At 39.2% G+C, this 23,559-nt stretch overlaps 1 protein-coding gene across 4 annotated transcripts in view; it reads right to left on the bottom strand.

Moving 5' to 3' along the window:
* Positions 1-23,559, bottom strand: part of cped1 (cadherin-like and PC-esterase domain containing 1) — a 53,488-nt gene that overhangs the window by 4,584 nt on the left and 25,345 nt on the right. For 2 of the 4 annotated variants that reach the window (XM_079623276.1, XM_079623274.1), the window contains exons 9-16: positions 23,402-23,557; positions 22,695-22,799; positions 22,333-22,484; positions 21,461-21,510; positions 20,436-20,622; positions 19,291-19,459; positions 3,168-3,285; positions 1,910-2,046 (exon numbers count right to left, since the gene is read on the bottom strand). In XM_079623276.1, coding sequence (XP_079479402.1) covers positions 1,910-2,046; positions 3,168-3,285; positions 19,291-19,459; positions 20,436-20,622; positions 21,461-21,510; positions 22,333-22,484; positions 22,695-22,799; positions 23,402-23,557 — 1,074 coding nt within the window. Of the gene's footprint in view, positions 1-1,909; positions 2,047-3,167; positions 3,286-19,290; positions 19,460-20,435; positions 20,623-21,456; positions 21,511-22,332; positions 22,485-22,694; positions 22,800-23,401; positions 23,558-23,559 lie in introns of all 4 variants that reach the window. The other 2 variants (XM_079623273.1, XM_079623275.1) reach the window with 1 other exon arrangement.

Genomic DNA, 23,559 nt, shown 5'->3' with positions numbered 1-23,559 from the left:
ATGTGATCTCAACATGGCTGCCTCCAAGAGGGGTCCACCAAGTGTTGGGTAAGTTACTCTAAAAAAGTTATTAATTACTAGCTACTACTTACATATTCAACAATGCAATTAGATTGTGTTAATTAGTCTCTTTAAAAGTATTGGATTAAATTACAGTAATTTTTATATATATATATATATATATATATATATATATACGGCAATAGCTGTACTACTATTTTTTTTAAAATATATTTTGTACAGGAAAATTAATAGCATACAAATTTGAAATGACACTGTGAACTCGAAACGAAGCACAGGGGTGCCTTGAGACTGCAGAAATGGATTTAACATGAAACAAATTCATGAGTATGAATTCATGGGTCCTTGACAATCTAAAGCTCTTTTATTTGAAACAATCTTTCCTGAAGAGTCACTGTTTTCCTGTTGGATGGGCTCGCAGTCAGAAGGTTGTGGTTTGTCTGTATAGCGAGAGCTCGGGCCCTTGTGTAATGTGGCTGTTTGTTTGTGTCAGATCTGATCTTGTGAGTCTTAAATCGAGAAAAGTGGAAAGAGTCATGCTGTGAAGATGAGCGCTGAGGGAGTGTTTGAAGCGGGAACAGACTGTATTTGGCACACGGCTCTGAAAACCCCTGCTGGGCTTTAGGCAATCATTTAAAAACAACCCAAAACACAGGAGGTGTGGAGATCACATTAAGCTAAAAAGTAAAATTAAAATAAAGCTGCAAACACAAGAGAATAGGGTTTTCTTTCCGAGAATAATTTTCCCTCTTCTTTCTGAGGAATTTACAGCATACTTATATGCACGTATTTAAAAGCAGCAGTGTAATTGAATCATGCGGCTGATGTGAGCTCAGCACCTGCTGTTAGTCTCTGATAAACAGCTGCTCTCTGCCAATGAAACTTCAATGCTATTTGTGCTGCCTGCCTTCCACATTAATTCATTCTTCAGTTATACACATATGGCGAAGCCGTCAGCTGCAGAAGAACCAGTGAAATGTATTTAACATCAACTGCAGGGAAGAGAGCAATTTCAAACAGTTGATTTAAACTGAGTACTGGAAACACTTTATAATAATTTACATTAGCGAGTCATTAAAATATTGTCCCGTTTTAACCAACAACGATAACTATAACAATAACTATTAGCATCCATACCAGCGCAGACGATACCGTTCTGTTTCTTCTAAGCGCATGCTTGTCTGCTTGAGCTCGTTATAGCAGGATGGATTCTGATTGGCTGTCACAGTTTTTATCGTTCATCAGCTAGATAAAATCGTTCTAAAAGTGATTCCAACAATATTGTTTATTTGTGCTGTTATCGTTATAGCTGTGGTGTGAACTCTACTATTCTTTAATATTGAGAACGATATTTAGAACTATATCTTTATAGTTATCATCCTTGGTGTTAATGGGCCTTTACACTACCGTTGTTTGGGGTCAGTAATTATTATTATTTTTACAGAAATTGTTAAATTATCAATAATGACTGTAAAGACATTTATAATGTTAGAAAATATTTCCATTTCAAATAAATGCTGTTCATTTAAACTTTTTTTCGTCCTGAAAATGTAAGGTTTCCATAGAAATATTAGTTTTCAACATTGATAATAAAAAAATAATAAAAAATAGCAGAAAATCAGCATATTAGAATGATTTCTGAAGGATCATGTGACACTGAAGACTGGAGTAATGATGCTCAAAATTCAGTGTTGCCATCACAGAAATACATTATATTTTCAAGTATTAAAACAGAAAACAGTTATTTTAAATTGTAATAATATTTCACAATATTACTGTATTATGATCAAATAAATGTAGCATTGGTGAGAATAAGAGACTTCTTTCAAACACACACACACACATGCACGCACGCACGCACACACGTTTTTGGTTCCTGGTTCCTCACCTTCCGGTCCATCATGCAGTTTTGCAACTGGGGTTGGTCCAGCAAGGGGTGATAACATCTGTCGGGTTGCCAGGCAACCTCTCTCCAATCACAAGTCCTGTTATCTGAGCAGCTCAGACACGGGACGACCCAACGACCTGACAGATGTAAAATATTCTTTATAGTGCACTATACTAAATTTCTATGACAACATCTACTCAAATTACAGTGTTCGCATGTGATTCACAGTGGAGAGAATCTCTGTGAAGTTTTAAGATCTTCTACAGCTGTATATCAAAAGGTGACCATAAAATGCTGAATCAGGTGGGAAACTTTGCAGCTAGACATGATTACTTCATTGTGCCGATTATATAAATCTCATATTTTTCTCTTTAATTGCTCTTTTTCATTGGACCTTTTATCCAAAAAATGTATTTAGCTTGCAAAATTTCATTCATATCCGGAGATTATGGTTGCATTCTGTATTGTTGTGCATTTGATAAATATGATTTAATTTCAGTGTGCAAATTAATTTCAGAAAAAGTGATTTGAAAACTTCAACGTTTCAGAAGGAAATGTAATTAGATGGGTTCTCACACACAAACAAAGTTTATAAGTCCATCTCGAACAGTTAGTTAAAGTAGTTCCCCGCTGTCTTTGATGCACTACCCTGCTGAGGACGGACTTTTTACTTTTATAGCACTGACTGAAAACCTCCTCTGAACTCTAACCTGGTGGCTTTAAATCTAAAAGGCCAAGCAGCTGAACACTCACTGAAGCGAAACCTGCAGAAGGACAGCTTACTCAAAAACCTGTATGAAATGATTATTTTCCCCCATAAAGTCAGCATTGAGGCCCTAACCTTATAATTGAGCAATGATTCAACTCAAGCAATGAATCAGTACATTATCACACTGTAAAAGCAGATACATAAATTACCAAAGTCTGAGTTCACTAGCAAACCTTTCCCATCCTCTAGTGGAGCAGCTAATAAACCGTGAATCTCGCGCTAATATAGCCAAACACACGATGAACTACTTTGCAACTGAAATGTGGTTTTAGGGCCAACACTGTCATTCAGATGAAACATTGGTGGAAAATGAATCATCTGTCCACCAAACAGAGAATCGAAAGACTTTTTGAGTTGCGATCGGTATGACTTTTTTTAGTTACTACCTTATAAATACAATAACAGGACTGTAAATCTTACAGCAAGTTTTTGATTCAAATTTCAGACACTTTACTACAACCCAATGATCAAAACCTGGAAGAAACCTACCAGGTTCATCTCCTGAGAGGCAAGGCCGAGGCGAGGCCTGGGCCTCTCCTGAAGATCTCGACCCTGGAATGGGCTCCAGACCGCAGGGCTGATCTGGTCTGACCACCAGGCCACAGTCCTGCAGAAATACAGTGGAAAAAGAAAGAGAATGAGGTGAGTTTTGAGTCTGGAAAGATATTCTGAGATGCTGGTTGCACTCTTGTGTTAAAAATGTAAGCACTCAAGACAATAAAATCGCCCTTTGATGGATAAAGATCGAGTAGTTTTGAAGTTTCCATAGCTTTCACCTTTGCTTTCATGTGTCTGCATACACAAGGTTCCTCACGGACAAATTAAAGCAGGCGCGCCGCCTGACGCCTGCCCTGCGGCCTTGCCCCTTGTTATGGGTCAAGGGTCGAACAAACCAAACAGCCTAAATGACAGCAGCGAGCCTGCTCCGCCGACCCCTGAAGTCCCTCACGGGAGCCATCGGGTCTGGCTCCACTTCAGAAGACCGGCTCTCCGTTGACTCTTTTGCTTGCCCCCTTCCTTAACACTTTGCACAGGGGCTTCTCGAGGCCACGAAACATTCCCCAAGTTCCTGCCGCTGTTCTCGACAAAGTGCCACAAGACAACTTAACAGGGATTTTCTTGTTCGTACCTGCACACAGTGTGTGCGTGCAAACACGAGCGGGCTTTTGATTCGGAGCAGCCCAGCATAAATCAGAAGGCTCATCCGAGCCTGGCGGAAACCATCTAGCGCTTTATGCATCAGAGCCGGCGAAAATTTAGCATCCCTCCGGAAAGGAAAACGCGCGTAATTAATTCACATTCGGAGGGCAAAGAAAACATGAAAGAACAAAAACCCTCCATTTTATCTCTCTCATCTGTCATTTTTCCATTCCCTGGAGAAGAAACTGATGGAATAAAGAGTTTCTTCCAAGGTCAGGTACTCTCGGGTTTTTACAGGGATGGTTTAGCAGGGGAGTCAGTGGATGAACTTGAGATCAGAGCTCGGCTTTCAGATGATGCATCCTTCTGCCTTCATATCACCAGAGAATAATGAATCAAGAGCACCTTGTTAATGAGGATTTCACAAAACCAGTATGAATGAGAGAAACATGAGGAACTGGGGAGTAGAATAAAAATAGATTGAAAGGGAATTTGACAGCATTTATTCATTCTCTTAAGTCATTTTACAGGTTCTGTGAAACTCTTTGGTGATATTTCATACTTAGAGACTCCTAACTCTTCGAATTAAAATTTGTGTGCACCATTTATGTTACAGATATAAATTATACTTCAAATTTAGGAATGCAAGTGGTATTGCTATATCATTTTGCCATGCATGCACTGCATGTCTGTAGAGTGTGTGTGAACATTTAAGCTTGAAAGCTTTACTGAGCCATTCGTGTTGGTTACAAAGTGCAGAGAGACCAACAGAAACGGCAGTGTAATCTCCGCTGATCAAAGTGAATAACCCGCGCTGATAGAAAAGCCAGGATTATTGCCGTGCATCAGATCCTATACTCTCAGCGACCAACACGGTCAAGTCTCTGCCTTACTACCAGCTTTCACAAACCCTTTCAGATTCCACAAGAACTCTCTGCTTAGCTTTTATCATTAAAAGTTTGTTTCAAGTGAGAGTCTTAAGCCCTTTGAGAGGAAGGACACATACTTAAGAGGGCTGTTTTAATAAGCCGCAATTGGAGACAAAGCCCTCAGCTGTAGTGCACTAAAAGACATAAAAATTTACAAGCAGGAGATTAACAGCTTTCTTTAGAGGATCAAACATGTAAAACCATTCCAGCGGGATCAAGTCTCACTCTATATTGGATGAAAGTAAAGCAGTTGACAATCAAAATGAAACTTTGACAGAAAAAAAGAAAGTTCCGATAAAAGAAAAGTTAAACTGTTTATCTAACAATTTAGAATATTTTTTATATCTTTTTGTTGACAATTTTATTCATTAGATATTAGTAGCATAGATAACATCATGATGAATTTATTTAAATTTTTTAAAAACATTTATTATTGGGAAACTTTGTAAATCCACCTTTAAAGGCTCTTCTCAAATTTAACCCTTTCTTCTGTTGGCTTGAAAAAAACATGATATTTTGTCAGATGAGAACTTGATTGGACAGATGTTGTATTACAGGTCAGTGTGAGAGTGTCCAACCAACAAAGAGATTTAGAAGTGGCAGATAAGCTGATGCATTTGTGCCATGCTTTCTTCAACGCTGATCAATGCAAAAACGAAAGTGTAATTAAACTGGGTGCATTGTGAGAAGTGCCGTACAGATGTCCCATCTGCTCAATGAAATACGCCCTTTGTTATGAAAGCCTGAAGTGGCTTTACTGAGAGTGTTTAATGTAATCCTGTGGATTGTGGATTGTAATCCTATATAGAACTGTCATGCTGTCAGAAAATCCCTCACACTATAAGGCCGGCTATTGGGTTTCTTTTCAATTAGGGTGGTGAAAACAGAAGTAGCATATGCAGCAGGCATCAAAAAGTTTTATTTGAAAGAATATAAAAGAGGTATTCTCTGACTGAATCCTTTAATCGGCTAAGAGAACAGAAAGAGAGGTTTTAGTAACTTCGAAAGCTCAATTCTAGCATTCGCATTTGATTTAGCAAGTGAAAGATCACAGACTACGAGGGAGAATATTCTGGATGAAGGAATAAGAAAAGTGTAGGAAAAAAAAAATTGTCATATGACTGAATCAACATGAATACATACTCAAACGAAATGAAACGAACACAACTAAATAAAAAATAAATTAAAAAAATTGCATGGTTTCCTCGGAATGTGTCTCCTAGACATAGAAAGGCAACAATGGACTAAGTCACTTAATCATTTACTAAGAAGCAATATCAAGAAGGAATTTGATATACTTTATATTCATAGTATATGATTGTATGTCAAACTGTCTCTGTTCTGAAGTTCTTTGTCTCCAAAACATAATTACACAACATACACAAACAAACACATGGATGCAATCATCTGTAGCCGGTCCAAGCCAAAAAGCTCATATAAGCTTTTGGAAAAATAGTTATGGACATGCTCTTATAAGGTCAGGTTATCTGACGAGGAGCTATACCACACATCTGTTCTCTGTTTTCATACAGTAGATCTCTATTAGAGCTGAATGCAGAGCTACTGCCAGCTATACACTAAACACGCAACAAACACACTTGAGCAGATAAATCTGAGGCCACATAAAAAGACTGTGGATGTCACTCAACATCCAGAGAAGTAAGCCTGCTCATGTTCTTCTCTTTGCATTTAATTCATAAAAATAGTGAATGCTGGTATAGTGGCATACTAACAGTACTCAGACTATTTTAGTATTATGCTATAAAGAGCAGAGTATGTATATATTTTTCATACAGCAGCACAGTACTTGTCTGTGTTATAAAATTATTATAATTTTAAACAAATCTGGAAAATATATAAATAAAAATAGTCATATATAGGAATAATTAAGAGCAAATAAAAAAATATTTGCGATATAAAGAGTAATGTGCAGTACAAAATTAGTAATATACTATTCCATTTGCAAACAGCCATAGCTTTTTCCTGCAAACCTTTTTTCATATTTCATATTGGTCTAAGATCCAATGCCACTGCTAACTGTATCGGACATGAGATCAGAGGACTCTGCTAATACAAACCACATACACACACGCACACACACACGCACACGCACACACACAGTAGGCTATATCTAATCACTGATATTTGTAACGAGCTTTCAAATACTTATTTGATATGCTCACTGTAAGGGTTCAGGGGTTCATGACCTCTGATAGCATCATCTGTTGTGGGGGGTCAGATCTAAGCTCACATGGTTTGGAGTTCACGTGTTTGAACACTGCCATCGCCAGTTTGGTTTGTTTCTGAGTCATTCTGAAGTGGTGTACGACAGCTGCGGTTCTGGCAAATTTGAGTTGTAATGGAAGATGACAGATGGACTCCGGTGTCTAGTCAAGTTCTATTAAAGGATCTGAGCGATCAAAATAGGGATCCATCATCTAGAAAATACAACATAAGGATGCAATGAGAAGACAATAAAATTCTGTATCTCTTCCTTTCCTTTTTGTGTCAGTCAACTGCATGACGAGTCTTGGGATTGGGGGCAAATTAGGCATTTTGTAAAAAAAATATTGTACAAACTCCAACTAATACATACTGGCTACATAGTGTTTAAAGCATGGGTTGGAAAGCCGAATTTGTATGTCCTTTACATTTTTTTTTTTTAAATCAACCTGCGGCAACAATCTAAAAGTTGCTCAATTCTGCAGGAAGACAACGGACTTGGCAAAACATATATATATACACACACATTCACAGTTCACACACACACACACACACACACACACACACACACACACACACACACACACACGCACGCACACACGCACGCACGCACACAAGCACGCACGCACGCACCATATATATAAAAATGGAATAAAATAATAGAAAATAATAGAAACCTTACTGCGTATATTAATGAAATGTAGTGTTATACTTGTGTCTGCCCTATTTATAAGTTTGCTGTATGTCTCCCATCTCATCTGTTTCTCTCTTACCTTCTCTTTCTCTTTCCCAGGCTAAACATGGCATCAGATAAGCATTTACTAATTACAGTGAGGAAATGAGCAGAAGTCAAAGCTGCCAGTCTCATCTTTTCAGAACACACACTTCCTCTGTAACACGATACAGCCCTGTACCACCTGTGATACACACTCATAGCCCCCGTTTCCCCACCAAACACACACATGGGCATTAAAGAAAGTCAAAAGCACACAGCTTGGCTTTAATCAAGTGATATTCCAGTCCTGTTAGAAGCAGAGGCAGTTGGACACGGACACACACTCACAGCTGCTCTTACTTCACTGATCGGTCTCTCCGTAGGAGACCTGAAGAATGAAAACAGGCCTGAGTTATTCAGGAAAGTAAGTGTGAGATTTAACAGCGGTAAATTTCCAGTCCTTGAAGACAAATTGGACTAAGGTCAAAAATGTTGCATCTTTACTTTGGCCAGAATGAATCACCGCCAAAGCAAATCTTTCTTTAACTGGCTGAGGCAAGAAGGTCTGTAATACTTGAGCTATCTGTCAGCATTCTCATTCATCTCAATGACAGGACTTTCGTAGAATGCATCCATGCATGCTTTTTTATGTATATAAATATAATATCCATATACGCTACCATTCAAAAGTTTGGGGTCAGTAGGTTTTACATTTTTGTGGAAACGATAATAAAAAAATTTCAGGGTTCTTTGATTGATACAAAGTAAAAAAAAAAAAACAGCATTTGTTTGAAGTAGAAATCTTTTGTAACATTACAAATGCATTTACTTTTACTTTTGATCAATTCAATGAATACATTTTTGGTAACACTTTATTTCGATAGTAACACTTTAGACATTCTACTAACTAGAAGTAACTTTGCAACTACATATCAACTAACTCCCAATAGAGTATTTAGTAGACCGTCTGCGTAATATCTGCTAACACTACACTTTGGTGGTCCCTCAACATACATTCTACTGACAATAAGTAACTTTGCAACTACATGTCAACTTATTCTACTAACCTGAACTCTAACCTAACAGTCAAATGCAATGAGAGTTAGTTGATGTGTATTTTCAAATTAATGACAGTTAGTTGACATGTAGTTGTGAATAGTTAGTATTGTCTAAAGTGGACTATTAAATGTAAAGTGTAGCACAATTTCCTTTTCAAAAAGGCAACAATAAGCAGAAAAAACAAAACAAAAAAAACACAAAAAGCAATATAATAAAATAAAATACGAAAAAACAATGTACGGTCAACACTGTATAATCGATGACACAGCACACAAACTGACTGAAGCATATAGCGAAGCCTGACCGCTAACAGTGGACCACCAGCGGTTTGTTATTGTGAAATAATTGTGCCGCTGGACCACAAAAACACAAGGCAGAGCAGAAAGCAGTCAGCTTCTGAGTGAGATCGGCAAACAGCTTTTAGCTCGATCCATACTTTAACAGGGACTGATTAAGAACAGAGCGGATACATTTACTCAATTCTCTGGTACAAGTGAGCTGATTTGGTACAAAGCAAAAAGTGGGCTATGGCCAGACCGCAGAAATGTTCAATGAAAACCAGCAGTCAGCTCATAAAGTTACCACATGGGTTCATATTTCTGTTATAATGTAGACTGCATGTGGAATCTTTCTCAGACCCTAAACCAGTTTCCCCATCTTGCTCGTTTCTGTTAGCAGACTTCTACTGCTCACAACAGACCGTATTTGGACACTTAAGTCACACTTAAACATGTCTGAATGCCATAGAATTAGATAATAAAACATTAATCCAAGAGGCATCTGCAAAGAAAAGATGCTAAACACTTAAAAGTATGTATTGGCATTGAATGTTCCATAAAAAAAAACGTTCACATTCATGGAAACTGTTCATTGCACAAAAGAGTTGTTGTTGTTTTCAGAACTAACTGAACCACTTTTGCATTGACTTTTAACCAATTTTCAGTGGATGTATGAAGTCAATTCCCCTCATGCTTACACAGGTGTGTTACAAAAAGGGGGGAGAACAGGCGATGCAAGTGTTAAAAAGTCTTTCTTTTCTCCTTGATTTAAAAACACCCTGACTCAGCGATCAGATACCAGATGTAAAATTACCAAACAGAGAGGAGGCTTGTTTTCTGATTTATCCCTGGCCCAAACTCCATCTATTTTTCTCGCACACACACAGAAGTAACACACGGCACAGATTACAACACCAACATTTTGGAGAAGTGCACCGGTGGGAGACCATACATGTGCATTCACTGTCCTGCCTCTGACCCACACGGTGCTGTAAGAGCTTAATCCGTGTGTGAGTGGGTCTGATTTGACAGACTTCAAAAGCAGAGCTCCCGATCACGCGCGCATGTGGGCCGCTACATAATCGCTCAGATTCAACCCCGGATCCTGATGGGGCAAATAAAGGCCTCAAGACCCACTGTGAGAGCCTGAGCTGGAGAGAGTGAAAAAAGAAGAGGTTTTAGTGTGTGAGAGGGAAAGAGAGAGATGAAAGGTGTGGGTGGGTGGGTTCAGGAGGTCTCTCCTGTCTCTCTCCATACATCCACCTCCATCAATCATCCCAATCAAACCCTTCTGTCATCACCTGATTGAAACCCAAGACCAATAATGCAGGAGAAAAACTGAAGGATAAAGGATTAGCAAAAAAAGAGCAAGTTTGTTCTAGGAGATTAGAAAGACATAGCAAGAGTTTACTTTTGTGAAACATTATATTTAGTGAGAATCCTTAAAATAAAATAATATGGATCATGCACACTAACAGCTATAGGCCACAGCTCAGGATTCTGCAAGTAAAAAAAATAATAAAAAATAAAAATAATAAATAGCCTTCTATGAATACACAACTGAGAATGACTAGATATAAAATGGTAACGATTTCATTGTTAAACAGGATATTCAATGAAAATAAATTGTCAAAATAAATTCCAAAAAAAGTCAAAATATAATATCAAATAAAAATAAATGAAAATATTTAAAAAAAATGTAAAAATAAAATAAAAATAGTACTTCTACGTTTTTTTTCTTTAGAATAACGAGTATTGATGAATCAGGACACGTTTTAGCCATTAAAAACATTTACCATAGAAGTTTAAGCCAAAAGAGTTTTTTTCAAAGGACATTTATTGTCACTATAATAATAAAAAAACAATGTTATCAATATAGCTAATGTAAATCTTTGTCATTTTTAATGTAATTGGCAGATAACATAGCTAGATTGGTAAATAAAAAGTAAAACATCATCACTTGAATCTAGCTAAGTCGCATATGACCAACAGCGGTTTGTGACCCTCAGACAAAAATAGAAAACGACTTTCCCTAATCAGATCAGCAAGAAAACAGCTGTATCTTATTAAGATTGTGTGAATGTGGCACACTGTGTCAAATTGGCATTTCCCCTGGCTGATGCTAACTCAGTCCAGCACTAATAAGGCCAATGAAGTCTGTCATTGTGGTCATTCGCTCTCTGTGGTGAGCTAGCCAGTCCAGATGTGCGCGAACAGACTGCGGGTAAGCAAGCCTATAGCTCTCTCAGGGCAAACAGGGTTTTCTCTACGAAACAGGATTGAGGCTCCCGGCGGAGGATCCTCCAAGCTGCTGCGCTTCAAAGCAGGATTAAAAGCTCCTGACAATGTGAAGAAATGAGCGCATTACTCTATATCTTCATACCGCAAGGATGAATATAGTTTCTTTTGAGTTTTGAAGTGAGGAGGGCAGCGTCACATTAGCAGGTGAACTGGCGGTCAGACAATCTGTGAGAAACAAGATGGTCAAGTATAAAAATACTACATTACAAAGGAGCCTAGGAAATCATCCATGCCTCATTAACTGTTCCTCGAGTCTCTTTACAGCTGGTATTAAGATCAGTTTCTGCCCGGGTGATCCGTTTATAAGTGGACAGCGCTAAAGACTGGTTTAAATGCGGTTTAAAATGACTCACACTTAGGTCAAAGGTAGCTGAAAACACGTTACCACATTTTATAAGTGCTAACCTGGGTTTTAAACCTTTAAAACTGCTTTTTAAAGCATTCACAATTTCACATATTTTCCCCTAGTGGACGATAAAAAAGGTGAGAACCATATCTAACCTATCTAACAAGACTAACCTATGGCTCCTTTGGGTTTTGAGAATAAAACGTTTATGTTCATGTTCACGTTCACTGGCACTATTACAATAGTGCTTCATAATTGACTTTGGTGTGTTTGTTTTCACCACAAGATGAAAGCAGGTGTAGAAATAAAGGAAGCCTGAGGAGGAAGATGCGTGTATGGGAGTCGATACATGGATGCAACCAATTGTGGGTGGGAGTAATAACTGTTTGCATACCTGCCATCCTGCCTGTGTCATCTTCAACTAATTAAAAATCAAATTGCCCCAACAATCGGGCAACATTCTGCATTAGCCTGACAATACAGTGGCCAGAGACACTCGAGAGGACTTCAAAGCCCAGCAGGGTGAATGGAGCTTGTGTTTGGTAGGGGGTGCCGGTGGTCCTCAAACCCCCCGCCCATTTTACAGACATCCAGCTATGACCATCATGGTACTCTCGCTGACCCATTGAGGTGAAGGGGGAAGAAATGAGAGAAAAACATGAAAAGAGAACAGATGAGAGAGCACTTGGTAGAGGAAAAGAGTCCAGGTGGTTTTTGGGAGTTAGTTAAATGGACTGAAGCAACATTCACACACTGAAAATTCAAAAGTCTTCCCCCCCCAAAAGCTCCAAGTCAAGATTTAGAGAATATGACAGATAACATGCAGACAAGTACACTTATTAAAATAAAAATACTTGCATTTCTTTTTGAATTTTTTATATAATTTAAATTATGCAAAAAAATATATTTGTATAATTTATATAATAATTATACAATTTACACTGTTGTTAACATTTTTGGGCCAGTAAGATGTTAATAAAACCATTGAACTGTCGTGTATATACACACATAAACCTAAATCACTAACACGTAAATCAGATTAATGTGCTAAAAAGTTTACTTATTTGATCTTTTCGTAATTTAATATACTAGCTCAGCATCCCTATGGAAAACTGAATCTATAAACAAATTTTTACTGGTTTTCTCTTCATCCTTAAGTTGAAGTCAGACAAATCATGGTTAAAAAAACACACATTCATCAGATTGTCCAACACATGCCAGTTTCCGTACAGAAAGAATCTCACTCCTAACAGACCATTACATTCTTTAGCACTTCATTGGTTTTATAAGCCATACAGCATTGAAAAGGTCACACCATTTTAAAAAGACCTCATCTGTATGTTTACAGTGCCAGGGTGACACAGAATACGTCCCTTCTCATAATTACAGACTCCATAAACCCAGAAGACTCCATACACACACCAGTGTGCCAAACACACTGTGGTACACTTCTCAGCTGGAGTGGGCTTCACGAAGCAGGGTTCAGTTGACTAACGACAACACCAGACGAAGGAACGAGAGACTTTAACTGCCTCAGAATGGAGAGAATGAAGTAACAATCCACCATATCTCAAAAGCCAAGGTTCATGTTTCAGAGAAAAGATCTTCAGAAGGTTTTAAGATTCAAATACGGTTTCAAAAACACCATAAATGTATCAAAAAGGTCGTCCAATTGTAATGGATTTTTCAAGTATTCTGAAGAATTTGGAATATAGGGTCAATCATTTAATGGGATAGATCAGCCAAAAATAAAAATTGTGGCATCATTTACTCACCCTTATTGCTCCAAACCTGTACGACTCTTTCTATCTTCTTCAGAACACTAAAGATGATATCTTGAAGTCAAAAAACATTGGACCCCATTGACTTTCATTATATGAATGACAACAACAAAAGACTTTGGGCTTGGGTTTGAAAAACAAGAGGATTAGTAAATGATTTCCCTTTTTTGAGTGAAATGTTCCTTTAACTAGTCCAATCTTTGCTAAACTAATTGCTTTAGCATCAGAGTCAAAAAGGGGTGATTTTTTTTTTGCCACCGCAGAACTTTGATGGATGATGAGGGTTGTAATGACAAACAGAGAGAGCGTTGAGAAGAGGAGAGGGAGGGCAGATGGTGGACGTGGATGTCGACATGCTGTAGCTTCAAAAGAATTCCTCTGAGCTGCCACCTTGCCTCCCCTGTCCCTTCTGCACTAATGCTTTCCACAGTAATCCACCTAAAGCAGGACAAAGAGACGCTCTGAGTATCTGAATACGAATGTCTTCGCAATTGTGTCACATCTCGCGGCGTGTTTATATGAGGGAGTGTCAAGTTAAAACGAGACCCATGCGTTCTGTTCCACTGCTCTCCATAAAGCTTGTGTGAACCGCTCCTTAGAAGGTTTATGGTGTAAAAAGATGTGCATACGCAGTTGGAAAGAATTAAAGTCTCTTGCATTGTTTTCCCTCAAGACCACCCTATGTGTCTTCTTGGCGTGAGATACAAATACAAAAAATGGAAAACGAAAGAGTTGACTTTAAATTGTGCCAACATTTGAAAAGTTCATAAATAAAAATATCTATGTAAATCAACAGAACGGACGCCAACAAGCCAATCTTCTCCGTTGTCTCTGAATGTCACCTCGAAGCTTGAAAAACACCCATCATATGCAGGGGAACAGCTCCAGAACTATAAAACCACATTGTGGCTTCTGGTCAGAAAAAAAAAAATGCTTCCTAGTCAAAATCCATTCAATCACAAGCCATATGTCAACACAGAGTGAAAGTCTGAAAACAGCACCCACTTTCATTTAAAAATTAGCTTCAGACCCAACCAGTCAGTTAAAATGATGGCTCAATGAAAAAAAAGAAAGAAACTGTCATCATCTACTTTATATCGGTTTAGACTAATGATGAGAGAGGCAGAGACAAAAACAGTTGAAATTAAAATATGTTCCTCCTTTCTGTTCAACAGAAGAAAGAAAGTCATCATTTTGGAATGACAAGGAGAGTAAAAAAAGATTTTTAGTTTTGGGCGAACTGTGTTTTTAATTTGTGCTGAAGAAACTAATGTCTGAAATATTTTACAAACCACACAACTTTTGTTCATTTTGATGAAAACTATACTACATAAATTCCCTAAAACTGACAAAATTGACATCATCATCAAGGACGTTGGGTAATGCTTCATGTCACCCTTAAATAAGTGAAGAATAAAGGAGATGTGTTGCAAACGAAACTTTTCCAGCTGGATGTAAAACAGTGGACAATTCATCAAGCTAGCTCGTATTTATATGCTGGATGAGGTCAGGAAGTCCTGTGTGTATTAATAAGGTACACACGTGGCGAATTATCTTTTGACACATATGGATATCTTTTGGTCACTCCATCAACAGAATGTTGCTTTCTGAATATACCCATGTGAACGCTAGTCAGTAAATTCTGATGCTGCTTATGGTTTTAGGATTGTGTCCCTGACACACAAAGAGAAGAGTTATGAATATGTTTGTCTCGCTGTAAATAAAGCCTCAGACAACCTTTTGATTTGTCTTTGAAGGGGAAACGTGATAAAATGCTCGATTTCCAGCCCATTCTCCCCTCCGGGGATTAAGGGATAAATGAAGGAATGTCATATGTAAGAAAGGAGCTGTTGCAATCCTCATACACATTGAAAATCGGAGACTAAAATAAGTCCTCCAACACAAAGTCTTAGTACCAATTGGTCCGATTGGTAACAACTATCCCAAATATTCAATCAAAAGCTCTGTTTACACCTGACAATAATATTTGTCTTGGCTGATCCGATCACAAGTGATGCTTTGTGAATGTTAACATCAAGTCTCTGGTTTTCAATAGTTCGATAGAATAGAACTGAACAATTGAGAACATACGGAGGAATTTGCTTAATCTCCTATGCATGTTCATTTGACAAAAACACAGCCAGAGAATGAGATTGACCAATTAAGAAAACTCACAGCTCATCACTTGGTAAGTTTTGAAGTCCTGAATCTTTTCAGAGAGCACTCCAGTAACTCACGCCAAACTTGTGATGCCTGAATCCGAAAGTGGTTGATGCTCACTCCAACCAAACAGGAATCCCTAAGGATTATACTGTCATCAGCTCATTATCACTAGGCACACGCAGCCATAAAACACTTTCATAACGAGCTAGAGATCCACAGAGTCGCAAACACTGTTACTCTCCCTCTTCTTATTCACTCATTTGGCTTTTTTTTCCATTATGTTGCATCACTTTGATCCAGAGAAGCATGCCATACAAAGAAACCTTTGAGAAGTAGATAACATTTCAAATGCATTTTGGAATAGAATTTAAAACATATCTAATTCAGTAACAAAAATAGTATTTTATTGTTAGTCCCCCACTCCCCCTTTAATTCAATTCAATGATTCATTTGCATCCCACTCGAAATGTTCATAGATTTTGCTGTGTAGGCAGTTTACATTTTACAATTGTCTGGTAAAAATCATAATACATGTAGGTAAAGATTGTTGCATATAAATGGACATTATTAAATAATTTATCAAGGTGTTAATTTTATTTTAGACATAAATATACACACACACACACACACACACACACACACACACACACACACACACAAGCATGAGTCAACACTGTGTGACAGAAACCTGCTGTGATCCAGTTTAACTCTGAGTCTACGATCAGCGCTATCAGCTTGCACTGAAACCTGAACACCCACAAGAAAGAAAGTGTCTTGTATCTTTCTTTCTTGAAATCTGTCACTGGGGCTGTTGTATATAAAAAGGACGCTGAATACGAGGTTTGTGCACACAATTCACTTTACTTTTTTTCAACCAACGGAACTGAATCTTTTAGACCAAAACAGCTGCATCCTAAAACATGCAGCGAGACATTACCAAACGAGCACAGATTCATTCGTCCTGAACGGACATAACATTTTCCCCTCTCTGGGGGGTTCAAATATGAAAGGTAGAAACAAAGTCCTTCAGGTAATCAGGCCGTGCCCTCGCGCGCACTGGCCGTGGAGACCACACAGCTGAAGGTGAGGCGAACAGTGGTGTGGAGGCTGGAGACAGGGGCAGCGGCGATGGTGATGGGAGTACTGGGTGTGACAATGAGGGAGTATCTTGAGGCTGTGCAGCCGATTGAGGTAAGGAGTTCTCCTGCTCCGCTCTGGGTGGCATTATGTCCCCGCTGTACTGAGTTGACGTTGCAGGGGGTGCTGGTACCTTCTGAAGGCAGCTGGCGTGCCACCGGGTGCCATCATCTAGGAGGTATGTGGCTGGTCCCAGTCTGCGGGTCACTTGCTGTGGAGTGGACCAAAATGATGCCATCTTGTTCCCCCTGTGCGGTCGGCGAGCTCTCACCCAGTCTGTCACAGTGATATCTGGTCTCCTGACCCTCTTTTTCTTGTCAAACCACTGTTTCATCCGCTTCTGACGGTGGGTGACTGAGGCTTTGACTGGTGTGTGTGTGTTCTGGACTACAGTGGGGCGGAGCCTGTCCAGTGGTAGGTGTAACTCCCTTCCCAGCATGAGTGAGGCTGGGGACACCTCTGTGGTTGAATGCTGGGTAGCACGGTAGTGTAACAGTGTTAGACGTATGGCTTGTTTAAAGGAACAGCCCTGGAACTGATGTGCTCTGATGCCATTTTTTAGGGATTGATGGAAGCGTTCCACCCCGCCGTTTGCCTGTGGGTGATACAGGGCTGTGCGGATGTGTCGAATCCCCCTGTTTTCCTTCTGACCACAACCAAATTCGAGATCCATGGTGAAGCATCAACCGGCTCAATGATACCGGCATCCAGCAGCCGCTGCAGCTCAGCGGACACTCCATCCCTCAGGGCCAGTGGAATACGGCGCAGTGGCTGGACGACTGGACTCACTGAGGAGTCAATGAGGGGTTGATGAGCGAAGGCAGACAGACAGCCCAGCCCGTCAAACAGTGATGACCACTTCTGATGCGGTCCGGCAGCGACAGTCATGATGGCAGCCCCCCCTGTGTCAATGAGTGAAAATCCCAATGCCATGAACAGATCCAGCCCCATTAAATTCGCCCCTCGTCGGGCCACATTGAAGACATATGAGGGCAAGACCCTCGTGCCATAGCTAACAGTTACTGTGATGGACCCCAACAGGTCAATTTTTGAGTCACCATACCCGTGTAGGACAGCAGTGGGCGTGGACAGTGGACAGGATTTAAAGAACTTATGGTATGTACTGGCATTCAGGAGGGAGACACTCGCGCCTGTGTCTAACAGCAAGGGAATACACACTGTGTTTATATTCACTGTACATGACTTGAACTGCATGGGCCCCGATGTTACATGGCGAATTATGGTAGGTGAACCACGGGAAGTGTGTCCATCCGACCTGGAGGGGGCAGAGCGGCACATTTTTGCAAAGTGATTTTTTCTTCCACAGTTACGACATGTTTGGTTATTAGCTGGACAGTTCTGGGCTCTGGTGGCATGTGTGTTTGATCCACAGTTACCACAGGAAGGCTGCCTTGGACGCTGACGTGGCCCTTGTTGTCTTGTGAAATGCATGACTGAGTCTGAGGCTGTGTCTGGTACATCCAACCCAGCGCTAGATGGCTGCTGCTGTTGCTGCTCATGTGACTGTGCACTTAAGCGTACTGCATGACTCAATGGTGATTCTGTCCGTGTTAATTTAGCTGCACACTCAGCTGCACTTTCAATTTGGAATGCAATGGCAACAGCCCTAGCTAGTGTCAAATCATCTGATTCGAGTAGCAACGTCTCCCTGATTTTAGACTGTGTAGTGTGCTCAATCAGCTGATCACGTATCATCTCGTCCGTCAATGCGCCGAATTTACAATGGCTGGCTAAACCTTTCAGGTTGGAGACGTACTGATGGACAGACTCACCCGGGAGTTGATGTCGTTGTCTAAACATAAACCGTCTCAATAGAGCACTCTGTGGGGCAGCGAACTGGTCTTTTAAAAGTTTAATTGTCCCTGCATAGTCTCTGTATCTGTCCCGTTGCCAGTTAACGTCTCCAGTACACGTTGTCCCTCGACTCCTAAACAGTGCCTCAGCAATGCTGTTTTCCGAACTTCACTCACGTCGGCTAGTCCCGTAGCTTGAAGGTACGTTTCAAAAGACTGATGCCAGCGATTCCACGGTATTGTAGGCTCACCGGGAAGTGCGAGAAAAGGAGGTGGAGGAGGAAGAGAGAATTCAGCCATCCTCGTCGCCAAATGTTGTATATAAAAAGGACGCTGAATACGAGGTTTGTGCACACAATTCACTTTACTTTTTTTCAACCAACGGAACTGAATCTTTTAGACCAAAACAGCTGCATCCTAAAACATGCAGCGAGACATTACCAAACGAGCACAGATTCATTCGTCCTGAACGGACATAACAGGGGCAGTATGTACCATTTGAATATGTACCTTTAAGATACTAATATGCACCGTTTAGGGGTAAATAAGGAACAAAGGTGTACCTTTTGAAAGGGTACCACCCCAGTGACAGCTTTTGTACCTTTTTTTCTGAGACTCTAGGAATGTAAGCCGACAAATTCCTCTTAGACAGATGTGTGTATTAGTGTCTGCTGCTGAGTTTAGGGCAGGAGTTGGTGAGAGTGTGTGTGTGTTTGTCCTGCGTACCTGCACAAAGCTGCACATCACATACTCATCAAACATTGGCAGACTGGGCCTGCTTTCACGGTATATGTGCAGAGTGTATATCGTCATGACGACAGGCTCGGCCTCTGATTCGTCCATCACCAGAATGTTGATTCTGCTGTTGCCCAGGCCAACTGGATAGTTTGCCATTCTGAAGGAAACAGAAGAAAGTCCTGAGGAACTCTGTGTACCCGATCACTTATGCGCACACACACTCACAAACACACACACCCTTCAATTTTGGGGTTATTCTAGCTGTGACAGGGGAGGAGGATTACTGTGGATTAAAACTGGGTCCCAGTCAACAGGTGACCCCTCACTCGTGGACAAATACGTCTGTGCTTTCACAAAACCTTGAGAAAAGAGACAGCCCAGACTGCTTTCAGACGGATCCATCAACCCTTTGCTTTCTATGAGTAGTTCTTTAAACTTGTCCTAAGACAAAAAATGTCCTATTGTTCAAAATTAATTTATAACTTTGATGAAAGGTTTTATCCACTTCAAATGTTGACTACTGTGTATATATATTATTATTATTATTAAAATATAAATTTTTGAACATTATAAAAAGCATTCATATCCATGTTATTTGTTGACTGCGTTATTTATTATTATCATTAAACATTTCTTTATTAAATACCAATTAAAAGTCCAATAGCTGCTTATTATAATCTTGGGTAAGGGTCAGCTTTAAATGTGTAAAAGCGCTTTCCCCCCCTCTGGGGGTATTAGAGATTACAGGCTGTAATGGAGTCCAGTAGACAGTAATCAGGGATTTTAAATGTGTGTGTGACTCGCCATGCATGGGAAAGCAAATTCAGAAATTAATCTGATAAATCAATCAAACGGTGAAGTGAGTTTGAGCTGACACATAAGAAGCTAGATCTGATTACCAAGAAAAAAGCAGCGACGGCACTGCCGTACCGCAGACCCTTTGTTCATTGTTTCCCAGCTCAAGCTGCTGTGTTTTACAACACTGACTGCATGGCTCCTCAGTCCACACAATAAAGTTTCCGTGATTTTATGCACATAAAATTAATCTCTTAAATGTACATTTGAATGCCACAATAATTAATTCTACAATCTGGCCATTGAGTTTGTGGTTATGCCTTATGTGTATGGTCTACCTGGGTCCACGGTGTTCGTCCAGGTGAATATGACAGTGTGGGCTGACTGGTTCTGGCCGGATATGAATGGTGATCACATCAAATGGAACCTCGGCTCGATATTCCTTCATCCATGCGTTAAATGTCGGCATCAGGGCCATCGGAGGGTCTGTGTACAACTGCCTCAGGTGGGGATCAACACACCTCCCTTAAAATAGAAGTAAGGCGCATTTAATGGTTTTATACTGATTACCAGCGCACTGTAAAAAATAATTGTCAAAATAATTCATTGGTTTGAGTAGGGTAAACTTCAATTAAACAAATTAGTTCAATCCAATTAACTTTCTTTTTCTTTTGAGTCCACAAAACTAACACATTAATTGTTTCTTTTAATTTAGACAGTTAAATTTGACTAAACTGGGCTGGGATTTCCCAGCATGCTTTGCCATGACAGAAAGGGTGAGTAAATGCTAAAATTAAGTGTTATATAATACTGCAAGATTATTGTTAAGTGGGAGATTTAGTAGTGTTTATTGTTTTTTGGGGGGGAAACAAATATTGACAAGTGGAACATGAGCTTAGTTTGAAAACAGAAATATGGAAATTATTCTATTCCGCTGTACTCTAGCAATTGCTATGCCATGCTAATACTATCAAAGCATTGTGGTACCAATTAGAAAGTTACTGAATAATAATTAAAGCTAGCCACATTGCCACTACTAAAAATATTTAAGTTGAGACATGATAATTATAAGTTAAATGTATGAATTAGCTTACTCAAATATTTCAAGTTAAGAGCAAATAAAGTGTACGAGTACAAATGAAATCTGCCAGTTCATCTTACTTTAAACTTTGAATTTATTCACTTAAAAATTTTAATGTAACTGATTACCTACTTCTTTTCCAGTTTTGCCAACTTCGGGTTTACAGTGCAGTTATTACACTGATACATGTATTTTTATTAAGTAAAAACAGTAGGTGCTTTATAAAAACAAATGTTTATTCATAATTATAGTCAGGTTAATATGTTACCACATGGTACTTGCCATTTCTTGACAGTGAATCTGATGCCTCTGGGCTCTTTGGCTCATCCAAGCTGTTGGAATTATAGAAAGTACAGCGATGTTTAGTAGAAAACAAGTGCTCTAAAATGCTTTATTAATGCTGGTGATCGGAAGAATGGCACGTACGTTAGCAGAATGTTTTTCAGGAATAGCAAAAGCAAGCATTTTATGACTTTCCCCTCCTCATTTTAACATATCAAAACAATCAGTGTTGGCTTGAAAATGTGTCTTAACTAGTTTGAAGGACTTGACATGATAACGATCCTTGCTGCAATTATTCCTCAATGTAGTAAGATGCTCAAAGACTGTTATAACTTTGTACAACAGAGCTTTTTTAACCATTTTTAAATGAAAGAATATGTGAAATTATGCTATTCTGAAAATGCTAAAGTGTATTTGACAGTATTTTTTTTTAAAATTGTAAACCATATCAAATGTGTTATTGCCATTAAGTAATAATAATAATAATATGAACTACAAGAGAATAATTCACTTAATAGGGCAAGTTTCTTTACAGTGACAGATGGTGTACAAGAGTGAGAAAATTAAAAGGGAAAAAAAAGGAATATATAAAAGTAAGACAACAGGAGGTTGTGTGAGAAATACTGTAACAACAAATGTTTTGACTGGACTGCAGATGACCCAAAGCACCACGGGCTTAAACCAGAACATCACTAAGAATGATTGAATACAAAACAATTTGTATGAAATGATCTCCGGACCTTTGTAGAATTTTGGCACACCTGCAGCATAACTCATCTCATCGTTGGAGAAAGAATAAGGCTTGATGATATGACCTGGGGAATCTGCAAATTTGTCATGATGCGTCAAGTATGTGTTTGTGTGTGTGTAACCTTTCAGTCTGATGTCTTCTCGTGTAGTAAAGGCTGAGTTCTTGGAGCAGGGCCATGAGAGCTGGTCTCCATCCATAATCCTGTGCGCTGAGGGACTCTCCCTGGATTAGATCATGACGGAGATCATCAGGAGGAGGAGATATAGGGTACAGCTGCCAACACACACACTTGATTTATTTAACAGACAAAAATGCACAACAGGGACATACAGGTTTATTATGCGATAAGTTTACATGGAAAGATCCTTCAAACATGATGCATGCTTGCATGTCAAATTCAATAAAATGTATGCCTGTTAGTCCATATTAATAAGCATATATACTATAGCTAATATGATCATATCTAAAAGTACATGTCTTTACCAGCTGGAAGGGTCCTGGTCTTTTGAGGTGCTGATTAAACTGCCGCAGTAAATGCATCTCATCTGGAGGCAGACACAGACTGTTTGGCCCCTCACAGTCACCGTACTGCAGCACGAGTTTAAAGAATTAGGCCACAATGATAAAAACTATTGATGTGCATGGGGAAAAAATTACTATTTTACAAAGAAACAAAGAAGACAAGGAAATTTAACCAAATAAATAAAAATGGACTGTTTGTAAGGCACGGGAAATTACTTATTTGACATTTTAATTCACTTTTTATTAAATAGACCTCGTTCATGAAACACAAGAATAATTTTTTTTTATTTTGGACTGAATTGAATCCATTGATTATTGCAAGAATGGGTTCATAAAATTAGTTCTACTCGTGTTTCATAAATGTCCTTTTAAATTTACATATTTTTAAAATCACACAAACTCAGTGGCGGTTTTATTTTACATGGACCAAGTTGCCTCATCGGGGCAAATATGGTAAGATCATATGACTGGACGAATACAAATTTAATCTCGGTAAAACTTGTTATTGGACACTTTATTTCTTCTCACAGAATAAATGTTCTGATTTTTTTTTTGCATTTGCTTTTATCCACTCCAAGAGGAGTGAGTCAGGACACATTAAAAAAAGAATTGTGTTAATTAATTAACTTGCGTTTGAAAACATAAGGACACCTGGACGTCCGTTTTACCTTGCGGGTCTCTTCCTGCGTGCTAAGAGGTGAACTGGGCTCGCTGTTGCATACTGGGAAAAGCAGTTTCAGCACATCCTCCAGCATATACTCTTTGGCTATCTGTCCGTCAAAGTGAGGGTCCTTCATTCCATCAAAGTGTAGATCAGTCTGAAGCT

The sequence above is a fragment of the Phoxinus phoxinus genome, assembly GCF_949152265.1.
Source record: "Phoxinus phoxinus genome assembly, chromosome: 9".
In the NCBI taxonomy this organism is placed as follows: domain Eukaryota; kingdom Metazoa; phylum Chordata; class Actinopteri; order Cypriniformes; family Leuciscidae; genus Phoxinus; species Phoxinus phoxinus.
The sequence above is the reverse complement of the archived record's forward strand: the minus strand, read 5'-3'. Positions and strand labels throughout refer to the sequence as shown.